The sequence below is a fragment of the Jaculus jaculus genome, chromosome 9, assembly GCF_020740685.1.
Source record: "Jaculus jaculus isolate mJacJac1 chromosome 9, mJacJac1.mat.Y.cur, whole genome shotgun sequence".
NCBI classification, from domain to species: Eukaryota; Metazoa; Chordata; class Mammalia; order Rodentia; family Dipodidae; genus Jaculus; species Jaculus jaculus.
Genome location: NC_059110.1, coordinates 22,217,087 through 22,239,552, shown reverse-complemented (window position 1 = coordinate 22,239,552; position 22,466 = coordinate 22,217,087). Strand labels below are relative to the sequence as shown.

The following is a 22,466-nucleotide window of genomic DNA, read 5'->3' as shown; positions in this document are numbered from 1 at the left end:
GCAGCAGGCAGAAAAGCAAACATAGGGTCAGTCCAGCTTACCTAACTGAAGAAGTCACCCAAAGCAAGGGGGGGACCTAAGTCTGTCTTGGTCTGAATCACATCTTCCCACGCTGTGAGACCACCACGGGCAGGTGGGCTTATTGTTGGGGCCCATGGCACACACTCTCAATTGGTCTTGTCCATCAGTGTTTACAGGTGAGAAAAGATGGATAGACATCTGGACTGTCCCACTGTTCTCCATGAAAACCAGGCTGGGCACTAAGTTTAAATTTTTCATCTGTAAATGATCCCTCGTAGAATACTGGTGACTCCAGTACCATCTCTGTTAACAGATTCTCCACTCTGAATCAAGAAATCTTTGATGTCCCTGTGGAAGGTGCTGGCTCTGTGCCCTACTGAAACGCCATCTTTCCTGAGCTCTCCAGTGCAGAAGTGCTTAACAGTCTTGGTCAACAGCTGAGACACCATGTGGCCAACATCTTGACTGCTGGTGTTTACATCAAAGAACTTGACAGGACTTGAATTTGCCTCTGTCACATCTCCGACTTTGTCACAACAAAAACCCAAACAATATAACAACAAAAGTCAGATGATCAGTTTTAGAAATAAGAGGAAAAACAAAGACAGTTACTGGATGCACTAGAAATATATACCAAGCCAAATTTATTAGATAATATCTATGTTGTATATGAGAGAGAGAGAGAGAGAGAGAGAGGAAGGAGGGAGAAAAACAGGAAGAAGAAACCTTACACACCATGGGAGATTCAACAAGGGGAAATTATTTTTCTCACACATCTGCAACCACAAAGTCCAAGATCAAAATGTTGAGAGATTTGGTTTCTTCAGCACCTCTGCCTTTGGCTTACTGAGGGCCACCTTCTCACTGTCTTTTCCATGGCTCTCCTCTGTGTTCTCACAGCATTGGAGTAGCTTTCCCTTCCAGAGACACCAATCCCATTTGAGGAGGGCCCTGCACTTATGACTTGGTTTAACCTTAATTACTTCTGTTTCCAAATACAGGCACATGGAGTGTGGGGAGAATTCAATTCATAGCACCAACAGTTGCTAACTGCTCTGAAGTAAATTTCCACCTGTGGTTCACAGCTGGAAAGGAATTCAATGGGAAGAGACTTTACAGAGGCCTGCACTGCAAAGTTCAAATGGTAACACTGTAGAAGTACTTTACGAAAGAATTTAGGGAGAAATGGAAAGAAGGCTACATTGCCTCATTATTTGTATTGATCAATTTACATTGTTTTCTCCCTGTGCAACAATTATAGAAACCTGGCACTTCCTAGTGTTAAACTGCAGCGTGGGCCTCTTGGCTGCATATTATGTCACACGAGTGAGCACAAGACTCCAGCCCCATTCACAGGGCAGCTGATGGGGCGTCAGTGGCGGCAGCTGTATCATAATGCCGGTTGGCTTTGAAAGTGTCCAGGTCAGTGGCTGTCCATGGCCCAGTAGTTTTACCTGAAATCACAAACAAACATACAAATTCTCCATGCATATCACTTTGACGCACCCACTTTCTCAAGGGAAGAAGCTATGGGTGTTTCTGAAATAGTAGTGTAGACAGGGATTCATTTTTTACCTTTAGCAATTCACACTGTTTTCATTCAATTTAATTTCACTTGTGTTACTCTCAAGAGGGAAAGAAAAGTGTACAGAGACTGAAATAGGAGAACCATAAAGATTGCATGGAGCACTGGAGTGGGGAAAACGAAGGCAGGATGCAGGATAGAAGATGACTGGAAGTTCCCAACTAAGGCCTGCCCAGTTCTCACACAGTGTTTGGAGAAAGGTCCTTCTCTCAGTCACTACCATCAGCTTTGCCAGTAGCCTCCGCCGACCATAACAGACTCAACCAGCGATTGCCATAACTGTTTTGTAGCCTTAGTCTCGATCATACAATGTTGAGTTTAAATAAGTAGTTCTGGACGCCAGCTGGGGTTATTTGAACGATCAAACTTTATGAGGCAGATCCATATGAAAATAAAATTCATGAGCCGGGCGTGGTGGCGCACGCCTTTAATCCCAGCACTTGGGAGGCAGAGGTAGGAGGATCGCCGTGAGTTCGAGGCCACCCTGAGACTACAGAGTGAATACCAGGTCAGCCTGGGCTAGAGTGAGAGCCTACCTCAAAAAACCAAAAAAAAAAAAAAAAAAAAAAAACCAAAAAGAAAAGAAAAGAAAATTCATGCCCCTGAATGACTGTACTGGTACCAAAGAGACCATAGATTAAAAAGACAGTCAATGTCATGTCCACCTTGGAAGCTTACTCTAACATTAGGTTTGAACTTAATCTTCTTTCTGCCTGATCATGCACAAGCATTAGAAACAAACCGCGGAGGACTTAACCATTACAGATGCTTCCTTGCAGAGCCTCATAGCCCAAGTTCAATTCCCCCATAACCACGTAAAGCACACAGTGGTACATGCAGTTTGTTTGCAGAGACAAGAACATCCATTTACTGTATTCTCTTTTCTCTCTCTCTCTCTCTCACCCCTTCTCATAAATAAATATATAAATAATAGACAAACAGTAGAAAATCATGTCCAAAGGGATCGTTAACTTCTCAAAGAAAAGGCCATAAGATCTATCAGACAACCCAGTGCCAGACCAGAGAGTCACAGCGGTTATCATAGTAGGGTAATGACATCTTACTTTCATTCAGACATATTCTAGGTTTAGGGTGTCGGTGAAGTACATGCAGTTTTATGAAAACACTCCCTTTCAGTGCATGCAGAGAACTGAAACAGCGTAGAAAACTCTGAAAACCAGAATCAGCCCAACCCTGAGATGCATGAAGTTACTTTATGTTACTGTTCGGTTTTCTTTCTTTTTTTAAAAAATTTTTTTGTTCATTTTTATTTATTTATTTGAGAGTGACAGACAGACAGAGAAAGAGGCAGAGAGAGAGACAGAGAAAGAATGGGCACACCAGGGCTTCCAGCCACTGCAAATGAACTCCAGATGCATGCACCCCCTTGTGCATCTAGCTAACATGGGTTCTAGGGAATCGAGCCTCAAACCAGGGTCCTTAGGCTCCACAGACAAGTGCTTAACCGCTAAGCCATCTCTCCAGCCCAGTTTTCTTAAGAAAAAAAAGTTTAAAGTTTTGGCTAAACAGTTGCTATTGTTGCACTGCTGAAGGTCATGTTAACATTGCTCCTATTACGTATTGGAGGATCACATGGAAGTTTCTCCTTGAAGTTAAAACATGTTATGTTCTCTTTGGGAACAAGCAATGTAATGAAACAATAGAGATATAATTCCATCTTCTTTTTTAAATATATGTTTTAAATTTTTTATTTATTTTTTGAGAGCAACAGAGAGAGAGAGGCAGAGAGAGAGAGAGAGAGAGAGAATGGGCACACCAGGGCCTCCAACCACTGCAAATGTCAAGATGTGTGTGCCCCATTGTGCGTGCAGCTAACGTGGGACCTGGGGAACCGAGCCTCGAACAAGGGTCCTTAGGCTTCACAGGCAAGCGCTTAACCGCTAAGCCATCTCTCCAAACCCCATATTCTTTTTTTTCTTTTTAATGAGAGAGAGAATTGGAACACCAGAACCTCTAGCCACTGCAATCAAACTCCAGACATATGCTCCACCTTGTGTACCTGAGTCACCTGTGAGCATGTGTCACCTTAAAAGCATGTGTCTAGGTTCTGGGGAGTCAAACCTGGATCCTTAGACATTGCAAGCAAGCGCTTTAACCATTAAACCAGCCCTAAAATTCCACCTTACCTCTGTTGCCCCGGGGGTAGCTTTTGGTTCTCCAAGAAGCAGCTTTCCAGATATGGGCCACTTAAGAAAAGTGGCGTAGACTAATTTCTCCTTAGGATTAGATGTATACCTGGTTAGAAGGAAAAAAAAAATAGCACACTGATAAATTAGATCCCACATTTTTCCTTAATTACAGATCAGGCCTGGAATTATTTTACAAAGATACTTTCATGTTGCAAATGTTCACCAACTCCCTTAGTGATAAAAAGAAAGGAAATCTCACCTCCACCCGTGGTATATACAAAGTACCTCCCTTTTCCACCCCTCCACTATTAAAAGGAACTGGCTTTTTGAGATAAACTCTTGCCCTGTACCTCAAGCTGGCCTTGAACCTATGGCAGTCTTCTTGCCTCAGCCTCCCAAGTGTTGGCATTACATGTGTGAGCCATCACCCCAGCCAAAAGCAGGTCTTGAGAGAAAAGGATTTCCTTGAGCTACAATTCCTATTCTGACCACTGTGCTGGAACTAGAAACAGCTTGTGGGAGTCGAGGAAGTGGGAAGACGTGGCTTTCTAGCTACCAATTCGGCTCTGATACTGTGCTTGGCATTAGGAGCACAACAGAGAACAAAACACGGTTCTTGTTCTTGGGGCGCTCAGGACATGACGGAAAAGACACACGATCACACAAATACTGCAAAAGCACGAGGTCTGAATCATACAGGAAGGAGAAGAAAACTGACAAAACGCATCAAAGGGATCATTTTACGATGGACCATCAGAGGATTGCTCACCAAGAAATGGCGTTTAATCTGAAACTCACAGAAGAATGTGAGCAAAGGGAATACACCCTAGACGATGAAAACCAGTCATCTGATCCACCAGATAGTCGACAAAATTCAAGAAGACCTTTTAAAAGTCCTCATCATTTTAGGACTAGAGTTACGGCACAGAATAAGCCGCCACCCTCATACACTGCGCATACTGGTGGAGAATTAGAATGAGCAAATAAATATGTGTCGAGTCACGATTAAACTCCATGGAGAAAACGGAAGCCATCGAAGAAGGATAAAGGTTGCTCTGCGGGAAGAGGCATGGGCATGATGCTAAGTTGAATCACCAGGGAAGACCTCTGAGAAGACAGCTGGGGGACCTGAGGAAGAGGGAGTGCACATGAGCATGTGCAGAAAGCCTCCCCAGACAGGAAGATCAAATACAGAGGCCGCCCAGCAAGAGTGGCCCCTGCCTGCAAAAGCCAGGAGGGATGGTGGCTCTAGAGAGGGAGCCAGGGGAAGAGCTTGCAGACCACAGGCAGCCAAGAGGGTCTCTCATGCAGCCACGGAAAGCTCTGTAAATCTTGCTTCTTTCTTGCAACTGGAAGCTTTGGGAGAATTTGAGCTTGGGGGTAACATTATTTAAAACATAACTCTGAGCTGTCTATGATACCACATGTCTGTCTTCTCTGTACTTGAGAAGCCAAGACAGAATTGAAGGTTTGAGGCCAGCCTGGGCTATATATCAAAACCCTGACTCAGATAGATGGATAGAGAGAGAGAGAGAGAGAGAGAGACTATTGATAGAAATAGATGATTAATTGATAGATGATAGATAGATGGTTGATAGAAATAGATGATTGATTAATAGATGATAGATATATAGATACACACATAGATAGATAGTTTTTCCTGGTTATTCTGGAGCAAGGATTTAAAGGGCAAGTGTAGGGCTGCAGAGATGACTTAGCAGTTAAGGTGTTTGCCTGCAAAACCAAACGACACAGGTTCAATTCCCCAAGACCCATGTAAACCAGATGCACAAAGTGGCACATGCGTCTGGAGTTCGTTTGCAGTGGCTGGAGGCACTGGTGTACCCATTCTCTCTCTTTCTGTCTGCCTCTTTCTCTCTCTCAAATAATAAAGAAATAGAGGGCTGGAGAGTGGCTTAGCAGTTAAGCACTTGCCTATGAAGCCTATGGACCCCTGTTCGAGGCTTGATTCTCCAGGACCCACATTAGCCAGATACACAAGAGGCGCATTCGTCTGGAGTTCGTTTGCAGTGGCTGGAGGCCCTGGTGTGCCCATTCTCTCTTTCTCTCTCTCTCTGCCTCTTTCTCTCTGTATCTGTTGCTCTCAAATAAATAAATTTTTTAATTAAAGAAAAAAAACAGCTGGGAGTGGTGGTGCACGCGTTTAATCCCAACACTCAGGAGGCAGAGGTAGGAGAATCACTGAGACTTCGAGGCCACCCTGAGACTACATAGTGAATTCCAGGTCAGCCAGAGCTAGCATGAAACCCTTTCTCAGAAAACCAAAACATAAAAAACTGGGGCAAGAAGTTGGAAATACCACATGAAGCCAGTGGTGGCGCATGCCTCTAATCCCAGCACTTGGGAGGCAGAGGAAGGAGGATCGCCAGGAGTTCAAGGCCACCCTGAGACTACATAGTGAATTCTGGGTCAGTGTGGGCTAGAGTGAGACCCTACCTCAAAAAAAAAAAAAAAAAAAAAAAAAAAAAAAAAAACATCAACCACCAAAAAAATCCGAGTAAAAAGTGTTTTTCAAGGTAGGTAACTAGAAAAGCAATAACTTCTTGGAAGGTGCTGGAAACCAAAGTTCTTTTGCAAGGAGAAAGAAATAGCATGTCTGTATGTGGGCGGGGAAGGAATGAACAGAGAGGGTGATTGAAGGCGAGCCACGGAGAAGGAGAATCGCGGGAACAGCCAGCGCTCATGTGGAGGAAGTGGGATGTCATCCAGAAAACAACGATTGGCTTTCAGGCCATAGTAAGCTAACTCAACATTGTGTGTACTTCTAGTCCGTCTGTCTGGAGGCAGTCATAGAATCAGAGTAGCCTGATTTAACCAAACCCTAGTTTTCTATCCACTGCATAAAACAGAGGGAAGAGTGGTTTAAGAACAAGGGAATGTGGGCTGGAGAGATGACTTAGCGGTTAAGCGCTTGCCTGTGAAGCCTAAGGACCCCGGTTCAAGGCTCGGTTCCCCAGGTCCCACGTTAGCCAGATGCACAAGGGGGCGCACGCGTCTGGAGTTCGTTTGCAGAGGCTGGAAGCCCTGGCGCGCCCATTCTCTCTCTCTCCCTCTATCTGTCTTTCTCCCTGTGTCTGTCGCTCTCAAATAAATAAATAAAAAATGAACAAAAAAAAATATATAAAAAGAACAAGGGAATGTACAATGGATTAATTATAGTAATGGACCCTTTAAGCACTTTCCTGCAAAGCTTGAAGGCCCAGCTTCCATTCCCAGTACCCACATACAGCCGGATGCACAAAACAATGCGTGTCTGGAGTCTGTTAGCAGCAGCAAGAAGCCCTGGCATGCCCATACTCTGTCTCTCTCTCTCTCTCTCTGTCAACCTCATTCCCTCTTTCTCTCAAATAAAAAGATAAAAATATTTGTTAAAAAATAAGCAAATAAAAAGAAGCAACTCCTTATTTCCTACTCTCCTTAGCTCCTGGCAACCACCATCCTGATTTCTGTCTCTATGAGTTTGACCACTCTAGGTACTTCGTATAAGTGAATGCAGTATCTGGTTTTTGTTTTGGTGTGTGTATGTATGTGTGTGCGTGTGTGTGTATGTGTGCGTGTGTGTACTAGATCATTTCACTTCATGTAATTTCCTGAAAGTTTATCTGTGGTGTAGCATGAGTTTCCTTCCTTTTCAAAGCTGAATCATATGCACATGCCACAACCTGTACACATACGACCTTTCACGTATCCATCCAGCAAGTCTTGGGCTGTGGTCTGGAGAGATGACTTAGCAGTTAAGGTGCTTGCCTGTGAAGCCAAAGGACCCATGTTCGACTCTTCAGATCCCAAGTTAGCCAGACACACAAAGGCAAGGCAAGCCCAAGGTTGCACATGCCCACTGGGTGGTGCAAGCATCTGGCGTTCGGTTGCAGTGGCTAGGCCCTGGCGCACCAATTCTCTCTCCCTCTGTCTTTCTCTATCTCTCTACAAATAAATAAACAAAAATTTAAAAAAAGACTTGAGTTGCTTTCACATGTTAGCTGTTGTGAATATAATGGGTTTATAAGTACCTTTTGGAGGCCCTTAATTTTATTATTTTGAGAATACACCCAGAAGTGGAATTACTGGGTGGTAGAGTAATTCTATTTTTTCTTATATTCTATTGTTATCTATATATTAGAGAGAAACAGGCAGAGAGAGAGAGAGAGAGAGAATGGGTGCACCAGGTCCTCCAGCGGCTAAAAATGAACTCTAGGTGCAAGTGCCACCCTATGCATCTGGCTTACATGGGTCCTGGGGAGTCAAGCATGGGTCCTTTGGCTTTGCAGGCAAGTACCTTAAATACTAAGCTATCTCTACTATTTTTAATGTTCGGAGTAGCTGCCATAAGATTTGTCACAGCAACGGTACCACTATATAATTCTATACTAACTAAACAAAGGTTCCAATTTCTTTAACATTATCAAGAATATTTTTTTAATTAATTAATTTATTTATTTGAGAGTGACAGACACAGAGAGAAAGACAGATAGAGGGAGAGAGAGAGAATGGGCGCGCCAGGGCTTCCAGCCTCTGCAAACGAACTCCAGACATGTGCGCCCCCTTGTGCATCTGGCTAACATGGGACCTGGGGAACTGAGCCTCGAACCGGGGTCCTTAGGCTTCACAGGCAAGTACTTAACCTCTAAGCCATCTCTCCAGCCCATCAAGAATATTTTTATTTGTTTATTTGCAAGGAGAGAGAGAAAAGAGGCATACCAGGGCTTCCTGCCACTGCAAACAAACTCCAGACGCATGTGCCACTGTGCATCTGGCTGTATGTGGGTATGGGGAATTGAACCCGGGCCTTTAGGCTTTGCAAGCAAATGCCTAAACTGTTGATTCATCTCTCTAGCCCCCATTCTTTAAAAAAAAAAATAGTAGCCATCTAATGTGTGTGAGGTGGTATCTTACTGTAGCTTTTTGTTTATTTGGTTGGTTAGTTGATTTTTTTTTTTCTCTTTATTGGTTTCTCAAGGGTCTCACTCTAGCCCAGGCTGACCTGGAATTCACTATCTAGTCTCAAGCTGGCCTTGAAACAACAACAGCTATCCTCCTACCTCTGTTTCCCACTGCTTCATTGTAGTTTCTGTTGTTGTTTTCTGTTGTTGTTTGTTTGTTTGTTTATCAAGGTAGAGTCTCACTCTAGCCCAGGCTGACCTGGGATTAACTCTGTATTCTCAGGGTGGCCTCGAACTCATGGTGATTCTCCTACCTCTGCCTCCTGAGTGCAGGGATTAAAGGCGTGCACCACCACGTCCAGCTTCATTGTAGTTTCTATTTGTATTTTGTTTGCATTTCCTTACTGTGATGTTCAGTATCTCTTTTGGCCATCAGATAAATGCTACTACTGCAAAAGAGTCAGGTGCCTGGTCCTTCCTACTCTACCCAGAATCCTCAGTCTGCTAGTTTTAGTACCCTCTCTTCCCCTCCCATGGCTATTTCTAATCTGATAAAATACAGTATCTGCCAACTTAACATTTCCTCAAATGATGAGCAGTAATCTGTTTTAGATTAACCACTCAGCATGCTCATGGATGCTAAGTAGCTGACAAAAATATAACGAATTGACTAACAGATAAAATTTGTCTTCCACTATGACATATCTAGAGACAATTAAAGCAGGATTTGATAAGCACGTTCAAGATACAAGCTGATTCTCCTCATTCCTCCTCGGTGGTTGGAGAATGCTTCATACTCCGCACATCCCCTCGACTGGCAGCATTCATCTGATTTCTCTCTTTATCCCAGGCTTCTCTTCAGAGCTCTGAGAAATCTTAAATGCCTTCCTCTTTCAAACAATCCATGGTAACCAGAAAAAACTTACCATACATCTGGGGTGGCAGTGTCATTCTGAGATCTCCAAGGGTCACTCTCATAAATGGCTTCCCCATTGACTTTGAGCCAGGTACCCATTTGCCTTAATCGCTCTTCAAAAATTGGAGAAATGATGCCATCTAGTGTGGGGCCAATATTCATCAAAAGGTTTCCTCCACATGCAACTGTTTGCACAAGTTGCTAAAAAAAATTAAGAACAAATACAGCTCTTTAAAAGAAAAAACAATCCCATCTCTCATGTGCTCATAGATTGTGTGAGTATACATATATTTTCACTATAAAGAAAAAAAAAAAAACATAGACTTACATAATGGCCTGGATTTCTAGCCATTGAGCTGTCCCAGTTAAACAAATAATTCCCATACCACCTCACTATTAAGAATATTAACCCCCCCACACACCGAAAAAGAGAATATTATAGTAGCCAGGCATGGTGGCGCACACCTTTAATCCCAGCACTCGGGAGGCAGAGGTAAGAGGATCACTGTGAGTACAAGGCCACCCTGAGACTACATAGTGAATTCCACGTCAGCCTAGGTTAGGGTGAGACCCTACCTAAAAAAAAAAAAAAAAAAAAGAAGCAAATATGACAATAGTCACCGGACATTTTAATGTACCTTCACCAATTCTTCTATGGTAAGATAGTCACAGATGTTAGCATCCCGCCTGTAGCCCCAAGAAGACTTGTCTATAGTCATGCAGTTTTCCCACTTATGTGGCAGGAGATGTCCTGGATTGTAACGGTCACTGCAGGTATAGAAGCCACCATGCTTGCAGATAGATCCAGCTCCCCAACGATCATTGGTGACCACCGTGTCTCGAACTGGGCTGAAATCAAAATTTCTTTTAACAATGGAATTTGAAGACAGAAGGAAATGTTACTGAAAACAGATCTGCCTAAATTCTATTCCTGAGAAACAACCCTGCATGATACGGTGACTGAAGACCTGGCTCTGACTTTCTATTTCCCAGACCTACATTACCCAACTCCTCTCAAGAATGAATTTCCTTGCTGTTATTTGTTTTTAATTTTCTGATTTATTTTTATTTGTTTATTAAAGACAGAGAGAAGGAGAGAGACAGAAAGTGAGAATGGGTGCGCCAGGGCCTCTAGCCACTGCAAACGAACTCCAGAAGCCTGTACCACCTTGTGCATCTGGCTTACGTGGGATCTGGAGATTCGAACCTGAGTCCTTAGACTTTGCAGGCAAGCACCTTAACTGCTAAGCCATCTCTCCAGCCCTCCTTGCTATTATTACAACAAAAAATAATTGGCAAGAAACTGTTAATAATAATGTTTTATTTGAAGTTTCTCTTCCTGCTTTGTGAATGGTAGCCAAATCCATGTTTATACTTTGAATGAAATGTTCCCCATAGGCTCATGGGTTTGGAATACTTGGTACCCATATGGTGGCAATTTTGGAGATGCAGCCTTGCTGGAGGGGCCATAACTGGAGGTGGGCCTTGAGTTTATGAGCCCAGCCCCACTGGGTATTTCTCAGCTACCTCACTCCTGCTGCTGCCTCATAGCTGATCTGACAAGATGTGAGGTCCGCCAGGCTTTCCTAGCCACGAAGAAACGTACCCTTGAGACAGGAAGCAGAAACAAGCCCTTTCTTTCTGTGGGCTGCTTTTGTCCCAGCAATGGAAGGTGACTGTTCCAGTATTCAAGACATTTGGTCTTCCAAGGACTAAACAGCCTTATAGATTTACCTCCAAACCTTCCTCTTACAATTGTACTTAACAGTGGAAATGCTCCAAAATATTCAACTGTTGACATGTGAAATATACCTCCAACATTTCTTTTTCTTTAATTTTTTGTTTATTTTTATTTATTTATTTGAGAGTGACAGAGAGAGACAGAGAGAGAGAGAGAGAGAGAGGGAGAGAGAATGGGCACACCAGGGCCTCCAGCCATTGCAAATGAACCCCAGATGCATGCGCTCCCTTGTGCATCTGGCTAACATGGGTCCTGGGGAGTCGAGCCTTGAACCAGGGTCCTTAGGCTTCACAGGCAAGCGCTTAACCACTAAGCTATCTCTCCAGCCCTATACCTCCAACATTTCTTTTTTTTTTTTTAATTTTAATTTTTTATTTTATTTGAGAGGGACAGACACAGAGAGAAGGACAGATAGAGGGAGAGAGAGATGGAATGGGCGCGTCAGGGCTTCCAGCCTCTGTAAACGAACTCCAGACGCGTGCGCCCCTTGTGCATCTGGCTAACGTGGGACCTGGGGAACCGAGCCTCGAACCGGGGTCCTTAGGCTTCACAGGCAAGCGCTTAACCGCTAAGCCATCTCTCCAGCCCAACATCCAACATTTCTTATCGTGACTAGCAGTTCAGGTAAATTCCCCTTGCAGGGGACAGTTTAGTTTCACAAGTAGAAGTAGGTGGTTCCCAGTCATTTCCTTTGGAAGGAGCTCCTGGAGACACAGACGTTTTCATATCTCAGAGCAGTGTGTGTGTGTGTGGGGGTGGGGGGTGGGTGTGTGTGTGCTCACAGATAGAAGGCAGCCTGACTTTCCAGCACAGCCCCAAGTGTTTCATCTCTACAAAGGTAAATGGAGCCCCTATAGTTCAAACCTAACCTAATGGAGGTGTTCCACCAGGGGCCCTGTTCTCACAGGGCCTGCACCACACCAGAAAGCAATAGGAAAGTAGGAAAGATGAGGAAGAGCAGGCAATGATGGTGATGATGAAGGAAGAGAAGAGACAGACACGGGTGAAATTCACAGAGTGCCAAAGACTACTTGAAGGTGAAGGAATAAAAAGAAGCACCCACAGGCAGCAGAAGGACATCATCGGAGGCATTGGTGGACGCGTTACAGAAGACCAGAGTTAAGAGATGAAAAGAAGGAGTCAATTTAATATCCTTGGTCCTGTGATATTTCGTCCATTTCAAAATCAGACCGGTCAATTATACTTGCCTCTAGATTTGTTTGCTTTTGGTTAGTGTGAGTAAATACTGACAGAGCTAATGAGCCTGGTGTATGATGTTTCCCCGCCCCCATGCCATGAACGAACCTAAAAAGAAATCCTTCAAGGGGCATGGGAATGGAAGTGCCATGCACGTGTTGGGAGCACGCGAGGCCAGCCCGGCGTCTGGCGGAACACACCTGTCATTGTACAGCCAGGCTAGAAAGCCGGTGCTGTTCCAGTAGCCATCGGGCGCCCCTCCGTCTCCGTCGGACCACAGAACCTCGGGCCGGTACGTGTTCACTAACTCGTAGAGCTCAGGCCACGTCTTAGCTGCTGGAAATCGCTGCTCACGGAATGAGCTACTCGCATCCTCCAGGAAGAGTGGGTGGAACCATTCAAAAAGGGAATAGTACAGTCCAAAACGCAAGTCGGTTCCATTCCTGACAGCCACCTCAAGTTCTTTAACAATGTCCCGCTTTGGCCCCACATCTACAGCATTCCAGTTCCAGGAGTGCTTTGAGCCCCACAAGGGAAAGCCTGGAAAAGGAACAGCAGAGAAAGCCCTTGTTAACATTGTCACCTTTTCTTCACTACATTCCTGTTAAATAGCAAAAAAAAAGTCAGATGCTTCTGTGAGTAACTGCATCACAGCAATATGTCCATAGTCTGGTTCCTTTCTGTTCTTCTAGGATAAACCAAGGAGAATACAAACAAGGTGGGGCTTAGGTGATTTTAAAAAATATTTTAGGGCTGGAGAGATGGCTTAGCAGTTAAGCGCTTGCCTGTGAAGCCTAAGGACCCTGGTTCAAGGCTCAGTTCCCCAGGTCCCACGTTAGCCAGATGCACAAGGGGTGCACGCGTCTGGAGTTCGTTTACAGAGGCTGGAAGCCCTGGCACGCCCATTCTCTCTCTCTCCCTCTATCTGTCTTTCTCTCTGCGTCTGTCGCTCTCAAATAAATAAATAAATAATTAAAAAAAAAATTTTAGGCTGGGCTTGGTGGCTTATGCCTTTAATCCCAGCACTTGGGAGGCAGAGGTAGGAGGATCACTGAGAGTTTGAGACCACCCCGAGACTATATAGTGAATTCCAGGTCAGCCTGATCTAGAGTGAGACCTTGCCTCAAAAACCCAAAATATATATATACACATACACATACACATACACATACACATACACATACACATACATATACATATATATATATATGTATATTTTTTATTTGTATATTTGCAAGCAGAGAGAGCTAGAAGAGAGAGAGAGAATGGGCATGCCAGGGCCTCTAATCACCACAAACAGACTCTAGATGCACCTGTCACTTTGAGTATCTGGCCTTATGTGGGAATCAGGGAATCAAACCCAGGTTCCCAGGCTTTGTAGGCAAATACCTTAACTGCTGAGCTATCTCTCCAGCCCCAAGGACTGAGGTGGGTTTTTCTGTTTGTGTGTTTGTTTGCTTGTTTTTGTTTAAGCAATTTATATGACGTGTACAGCCTGACCTAGCTCTAATATTTTTTCTTGTAAAATCTGACTGAGGTCCTTAGGAATATCAGCATGTTGAGGCTCCTTCCCCATGCTCCCCGTTAAGCAGTGGTCTCCGCCATCTGTACTGAAGACCTGAAGATGCATCCTGCAGGGTGTTCATCCATTCCCCCCCCCCCAAGGACTACGGTTTTCTGCTTACTTTAGGTTTAATTAGCATATGATGCTCAGAGCCCCAGTGATCCATGGGTGGTGAATCTTCTCTGCAGTGGTAATTCCTTTAACTGATGGCAAAGAGGAGATACTATTTTCCAATAGTTTGTTTGTGTGTGTGTGAGTATTTTCCTTTTAAAATATGTATGCACTTATTTTAAGAGAGAGAAAAAGAGACAGATACATATATAGAGAGAATGAGCACACCAGAGCCTCTAGCCACTATAAAAGAATTCTGGAAGTTTGCACCCCCTTGTGCATCTGGTTTACATGGGTCCTGGGGAATTGAGCCTGGGTCCTTTGGCTTAGCAGGCAAGCACTGTAACCACTAAGCCATTGCTCCAGTCCCAATAGTTATATATTTTAGAGCCCCCTCATTATAATCGCATCCTACTCTAAAGACATAAATTACCCCCAAATGAAAAACCTACCAAAAGATACACATTGCTAACTGTTCTATATTTCAAAATGTTAGAACAGACATATATACTAAAATACTAAAGAAGTTTAGGGAAAAAAAAAAGTCCTCAGAAAGTTTAGTGCCTAGACTTTTCAGTACTTGGTTACTATTCCACAAAACTCCCCCCACCACACACACACTTTTTTTTGGTGTGTGTGTGTGTGTCTATGTTGGCACATGTGTGCCACGATGCACAGGTGGAAGTCAGAGGGTAACTTCACATTATCCTCTGGTCTTTGTCTTCTACCTTGTTTAAGGCAGAGTCTCTCTTGTTATTCACGGCTGCATTTGCCAGGCTAGCTGATCTGTAGGCACACCGGGACTGCAGACACGTGCCACTGTGTCCAGCCTTTTCGTTGGTTCTGGGGCATCCGGACTCGGGTGCTCATGCTTACATGGTTATAGGCAGTTTAGCTGCTGAGCCACCTCTCCACTTTTACTCCACTAAACTCTTAAGGAATCTTTGAAAATAAGATACCCTTGCTGAACCTCTTTACGTTTACAACTTAGGACTAGTCTAAAAATTGACTCTGTAAATTCATTGTAAGAAGTTTTTTAAGTGTTGGCATTTATTCCAAAGATGCTCTTGGTAAGTACCAAAGCAATGTCAATATCCAGGGTCTGAGTCAAATGTTTTCAACTCGATAGTCAGGTAGTTCTCTAACCACGTGGCTTTTCAGCCTACTACCATCGCTGTGATCTCACGCAGTGAGTCTCCTCCAGGCCAAGGATAATAGTACATCTTCTGTAAGCAGTGAGAACATGACATAGGGGTCCTTAGGAATGTACACATGTTACCTATGTTATCTGTCTTCATACTGTGACCTCGAGTATTTTGTTGTTGTTTTAAGTTTTTAATTTTTATTTATTTATTTGGGATAGAGAGAGACAGAATTGGTAACCCAGGGCCTCTAGCCACTGTAAATGAACCCCAGACACATGAACCACCTTGTGCATCTGGCTTATGTGGGTCCTGGGGAATTGAACCTAGGTTCTTTGGCTTTGCAGGCAAGTGCCTTAAGTGCTAAGCCATCTCTCTAGTCCTGGATTTTTTGTTGTTGTGGTGGTGGTGGTTTTTTTTTGTTGTTTTTTTTTTTTAATAACCTGAGTTTATGTCCTAAAATTTGAGAATTTAGGAAAGACATCTGGAAGCCAAATGTTCATAAGCAAATACTGTTTATAAATATCCATCTCATCAGAAAAAAAAAAAAAGAAAACAAGAGGCGAAAGCTGTAGTGTTGCCATGCTGCGGCCAAAGGGAAAATTATTTAAGATCATTCCAGATGTTGGGGTGTTAGTACTTCTCTCCTACTTCTTTCTCATTCCTGGGACAAACAATAATGCAAAAAATCAACGTTAAAATCATGCATAGGAAACTAGCTAATGATTTGGCATCTAACATGCATTGGAGGAAATAAATTTTCAATGCTTCTCTGGACTTATAAATCCAGAGTTGGTGATGGCAGAATTTTTCCTATTCTGGTAAGACTCGTATGCCACCTTATACACAGATTTTCTCCTATCACTCTGATATCTAGGGGCACCATCACAATTCCAAAACTGTTTCCCCCTCAGGCAATCAACCTTGCTTTCATCACTAGAGGTGCACCCACCATTTCTGCTATTTGACCATTCAAAACTCGGTCAAACATGCACCCAGTTTGGAATGACATGTGTGGAATGACAAGAAGACAGAAGCTTAATCTCCATGATGTTTTTACACAGTGCATATCAGAAAGGAAAGGGAGGAGTGTAATGCCAATGTATACTTTTTTTTTTTTTCAAGGTTAGGTCTCACTCTAGCCCAGGCTGACCTGAAATTCACTATGTAGACTCAGGCTGGCCTTGAACTCACAGAAATCCTCCTATCTCTGCCTCCCAAGTGCTGAGATTAAAGGCAGGAGCTAAGTAGGCCCAGCAGAAAGAATAGGTGTGCCAGGGCTTCCAGCTGATGCAAATGAACTCCAGACTCATGTGCCACCTTGTGCATCTGGCTGGGATACTGAACTCTAGTCTTTAGGCTTTTTAGGCAAGTGCCTTAACTATTGAGCCAGCTCTCCAGCCCCAATGTACACTTTGACCTGCAATATTCATATCACTTCAGATAGCTTTAAGTAACCCTTGCAAATATTACTAAATGTGCATGTAAGAATTGTGACCATATTTTCCTTGTGTTCTTTTGGAGAGTACAGTCTCTCGGTATTTGTAAGGTTTCACTATTGAGGTAGACCATGTGGTCCTTAATCCTTAAGCAACTGTCAATCCCGTTATAGTCACTCCTAAGAAAAATCTGATTTTGTAGCAATGACATTGCTTCAGCTTCTTGTTGCTTTAAAATTTCTTGCCACTGTCATCATTTGAATGTGTGTGCCGTACTCACCTTCGTGATGTTTGGAAGTTAAGACAACATATTTGGCACCAGAGGCCTGAAGAATACTTGCCCACTGCTTGGCATTAAAAAATTTTGCTGTAAATAGTGGTCCAAAATCTTCATATTTAAAGCCAGGGGGATAATTATTCTTCATAAATTCCACAAACTTTGGTCTCTGTTCCTTTTGCCAATACCACCTATGGGAGAAGAGAAAATAGCATATGAACAATCCAAACTTTGGTACTTGAAATAATTGTCCTGGCTCCCTGTGGTGGTTTTGAACACAAACAACTCGGTAAGCCTCAGGTACTTTTTATTTTAGAGACAGTGAGAGAGAAAGAATTGGCAGCCAGGGCCTCAGCCACTGCAATTGAACTCCAGACGCTTGCGCCACCTACTGGACATGTTGACCTTGCACTTGCCTCGCCATTGTGCATATGGCTAACATGGGACCTGGAGAGTAGAAGGTCTCTGGAAGACAGAGACATGCTGGAGGAGGTATCACTAGGGGCAGATCTTGAATCTGGTCCTAAGGTGTGTAGAGAGCCATGTTGAGCTCTTGGTGTTTGTTCTCTCTGTGCTGTGGATGCATGATGAAGTGAGCTGTCTTCTCTGCCATGATGATGCTTCCCCTGGAATCTATAAGCCTGAAAGAAACTCTTTCCTCCCATAAGCTGCTTCTGGTTGGTGTTTGCCCAGCAATGAGAAGAAGGTAACCGCAACACTCGCCTCAAATATCTCCCATTCCTCGAATATCTCCCTTTTACTCATTATTTCTGGATTATCGTTCACATCTGCATCAGTGTGTCTATACCTTAAGGCAAGCCTGTGTAACCCAAACTTCCTCTCTCATTTTCATCTGTCCCCTTGTGAAATCCTCTCCCCTCAGGAACTAAAGCATTACTGACAACCCAGACGCTCCTTCTCTTAATTCTTCACATTATTGTTACTATTACTATTATTATTATTATTATTATTATCATTATTATTTTGGTTTTTCAAGGCAGGGTCTCACTGTAGCTCACGCTGACTTGGAATTCACTATGTAGTATCAGGGTAGCCTTGAACTCACAGCGATCCTCCTACCTCTGCCTCCTGAGTGCTGGGATTAAAAGCATGTGCCACCATGCCCAGCTTCACCTTATTTTTAAAATACTTTATTTTCATTTATTTATTTATTAGAGAAAGAATGGGTAAGCCAGGGCCTCCAACCACCTCAATCAAATCCCAGACACATGAGCTACTTTGTGCATCTGGCTTACATGAGTACTGGGGAATCAAACCTCGATCCTTGGGCTTTACAGGGAAGTGCCTTAACTGCTAAGCCATCTCTCTAACCCAATACTTCACTTTAAATCACAACACACAGTATGTGCTTTTGCATACCAAGTCATTTTGTAGCATAAATAAATATGGTTTCAAGGTAGAAGACAACGTGCCTAAAACATAACATACATTCATAATATTCATTAAGAGAAAACACACTGGGGTGCATGATGGTTTGACTGAAATGTTCCCCAAGTTTTGAACACTTTTTCCCCAGCTTTGGCAATTTGTGGAGTTGTGAGGCCTCTAGGCGGCAGAGGCTTGCTAGGGGTGGGCTCTGGGGTGATACAGCCCAGTATATAGACTGCTTCCTTTCTAGATGTGAAGATGTGACCCAGACTTCCTGTTCAGGCCTGTGATGCTTTCTCACCATGGTGACATTTTCCCTGGACACTGGAAGCCAAGATAAACATTTTTCTTCCATAAGCTACTTCTGGTCAGGTATTTGGTCTCAGTGACCAAAAGGTAACTGTTTCAGAAAAGGAGGTGGCAGTGAAATTAAGATGCTGTCATTGTAATGAAATGACCCAGCCTTCAAGGTGACTTGAGATATCATTCATTCCACACATTAGCATGTGAAGCCTAAACTGCTTCCGCAAAACTGCACACAGAAAAGCACATCTAAGACCTACATTCCACCCAGCAGTGACCATCCCTACCTCTGACTTAAACTCTATTGTGTCCAGCATTTTGTAGTATTTCTTTTTTTAATTATTTAAAATTTTTTATTTATTTATTAATTTGACAGAGAGAGAGAGAGAGAAAGAGAGAATGAATGGGCATGCCAGGGCCTCCAGCCACTGCAAATGAACTCCAGATGTGTGCGCCCCCTTGTGCATCTGGCTAATGCAGGCCCTGGGGAATTGAACTTAGGTCCTTTGGCTTTTCAGGAAAACACCTTAACCACTAAGCTGTCCCTCTAGCCCTAGTATTTCGTTTTTTAAAATATTTTTATTTATTTACAGAGAGAGAGAGAGAGAGAGAGACAGCAAAAATGCTAGGGCCTCTTGTCACTGCAAACAAACTCCAGACACTTGAGCCACTTTATGCATCTGGCTTTATATGGTTACTGGGGAACTGAACACAGGCTGGCACATGCCTGTAACTACTGAGCCATCTCACCAGTCCTGCAGGAATATTTCCACAGCCAGAATCCTCAAAGATGGACAGAAGACTTTACTGGTCAAGAGGACTTCACAAAAAGATGTCACATAGCCTGGCGTGGTGGCACATGCCTTTAATCCCTGCACTTGGGAGGCAGAGGTAGGAGAATCACCATGAATTCAAGGCCACCTTGAGTCTAAATAGTGAGTTCCAGGTCAGCCTGGACTAAAGTGAGACCCTACCTCGAAAAGTAAAAAATATAAAATAAATAAAAAGATATCACATGCCACAAGCATGTCATGTGCCTGGCCCAGAGCCACACACGTCCTTTATCTGCCTTTATCATGGCTACAGCATAGATAGGAAACCCGGCTGATCAGTGGACCTTGAGGGGAAGGTGACCTGAGAGATACTGGGGATAGTCTCCTGTATAATCAAGATAGAACCTGGCCCTTCCAGTTCCAATGAGGTTGAATGAAGTTAGTGCAAGTTTACGAAGCCTGGCTACCATCATGTGACTACAGAGAGCCAAGCCCGCAGGAAGAGCTTCGAGTCCATCCATGCGCCGACAACTTCTAAACTTCTTTCTAGGTGAGGTGATGTGACTCCATTATTAGTACCTCTGTTGACTTGGGTGTTGGCTGCCTTAAAGTCCAAGTTTCATAACTGACCCATGAGCTATTCTTACCCCTGTCCCCTTCAAAGTGCTGGGAATCAGAGCTCCTCCATGCCCACTACTGTTTTCAACTGAGCTACAGCGAGGAGCTGTGGCAACCAGAACGCCCAGCACACATATTTACATACATGCAGCTTTACACAATAAAAAAGTCTGTCTTTTGGGTGTGCGTGTATGATGTGTGTGCATGTGGCATGTGTGTGTTCGTGTGTGTGCGTCAAGGCATATGTGTGCCAGTTCGATTGCCAATCCTTACCTCCCATGTTGCTGGAGGTCGGGTCTTGTTAGCCAGTCTGCTGGTTGGCCCACAAGCTTCCGGATAATTTGTGCCTCTTCCTCTCTTGTCACCCTACCTGGGATTACAGGTGTCCCCATCCAGAGTTTTGTTTTGTTTTTAATTTGTTTATTTTTATTTATTTGTTGGAGAGCAACAGCAGGCAGACAGAGAAAGAGGCAGACAGTGTGAGAGAGAGAATGGGTGCACCAGAGCCTCCAGCCACTGCAGATGAACGCCAGACACGCACACCCGCTTATGCATCTGGCTAATATGGGTCCTGGGGAATTGAGCCTTGAACCGGGGTCCTCAGGCTTCACAGGCAGGCGCTTAACCGCTAAGCCATCTCTCCAGCCCCCATCCAGAGTTTTAGGTGGCTTCTGGGGATCCAAACTCAGATACTCACACGTCTATGTCAAGCACTTCCTTCTCTGAGTCACCTCCCCGGGGAGCCCAACATTTCTATCTTGAAGCAATCTGGAGAACTTTGCAATGCATTTCAAGGTATAACGTGCCCATTTTTACATTGACCTCAGAAAATAAAACCTAGAATACAATTTTTTTGTGTGTTTTGTCTTCAATATAGTAGTGTAAAAGTTCTTAGAGTCACGGTGGTAACATTTTAACAGGAACCAATAAAGGAGTAGCCGCCCAGGTCTATAATACCTGCCTCAGACAAGGATCACATGAGGGCTGGAGAGAATGGCTCCGCGGTTAAAGGCGCTTTCTTGCAAAGTCTAAGGGTCAGGGATTGCCCCCCCTTCCCCCCCACCCTGCCCAGGTAAGCCAGATGCACAAAGTGGCACGTGCATCTGGAGTACAATTGCAGGGGCAAGAGGACCTGGGTCACCCATTTATCCCCCCCCCCTTTTTTTTTCGAGGTAGGGTCTCACACTCTAGCCCAGGCTGATCTGGAATTCACTATGGAGTCTCAGGGTGGCTTTGAACTCACAGAGATCCTCCTACCTCTGCCTCCCCGAGTTCTGGGATTAAAGGCGTGCGCCACCACACCCGGCTCCTTTCTCTCTCTTTGCAAATAAATACAGTATTTAGGAAGGATCACATGAGCCTAGGAGTTCTGGACCGACTTACGCAGCTTGGTGAGACTCCTTTACAAAACATGCCAAAAGCAAGAGGCAGGTCCGTCCCACCGAGGAGACACTTGCAAAGCCCCGGGCGTGTTCTGAGCACACTTCAAGGCAGAAGGCTGGAATGGGCAGGCAGGAGCCGAACCATGGTGCATTTAGTCTGACATTGGGGTCGAGATATGACCCCATCCCCTCGCCAACTGATTAATACCTCTGGTCGTTCAAGGGTACACATGCCGCGACTACCCCACTCTTAACACGGGCAGCTAGCTCTCAGGCTGAAAAGCCATCCAGTGTCTGGCAACTCAGCGAGGAAACAGTTCAGTGTTTACCCGACGCAGAGCCCTGAATCAAGAAGGGACACCGGCAACCTCCGGAAGTGCGAACGCCCCTCCCCAGGAAAGCGGTGACAGGTGACACTGACCAAAGGATGGGGGGCAGCCTTGGGGAGGGGGAGGGGACCCGCCGGGTGGGCGGGGTAGTTAGTGGGTGCGGGACACCCAGCGCCCCCACCCCCGGCGGGGGGATTTACTCACCAGAACCATTCGCTGCCGAAGCTGGGCACGGAAAACACGCCCCAGTGGATAAAGACGCCGAACTTGGCCCCGTGGAACCAGGCGGGCAGCGGGCGGGCGTCCAGGGAGCCCCAGGTGGGGTCGTAGCGCGCGGGGCGGCGGGCAGCGCAGGGCAGCGCCAGCAGCAGCAGCAGCAGCAGCGGCGGCGGCGGCGGGAGCTCCAGGACCCGCATGGCCATCACCTGCCGCTCACCCCGGCGCCGGCCTTCCGGGTCTGCTGCTTTAAATACGGTCAGCCACTGTCACCTGACTGAGAGCAGCTTGGTCAGGTGACAGACCACCCTCTTCCTACGAGCTGGGAGTGGCCACGTCTAAGACTGAATAACCTCCCCCCCCCCCACACCACCACCACCAGGCCTGCATAGCTCCCTTGCATAATGAAGAA

The 22,466-nt window shown here is 44.7% G+C and overlaps 1 protein-coding gene across 1 annotated transcript; it reads right to left on the bottom strand.

Annotated features, from left to right (window-relative positions):
• Nucleotides 1-648: 648 nt before the first annotated feature.
• Nucleotides 649-22,254, bottom strand: Fuca2 (alpha-L-fucosidase 2). The gene is made up of 7 exons (XM_004651151.2): nucleotides 22,043-22,254; nucleotides 17,048-17,235; nucleotides 12,712-13,051; nucleotides 10,212-10,422; nucleotides 9,584-9,774; nucleotides 3,754-3,862; nucleotides 649-1,475 (listed from the first exon to the last, which is right to left on the bottom strand). Exons 1-7 carry the CDS (start codon nucleotides 22,252-22,254, stop codon nucleotides 1,335-1,337), a joined length of 1,392 nt encoding a protein of 463 aa, XP_004651208.2. The 3' UTR covers nucleotides 649-1,334.
• Nucleotides 22,255-22,466: the final 212 nt, after the last annotated feature.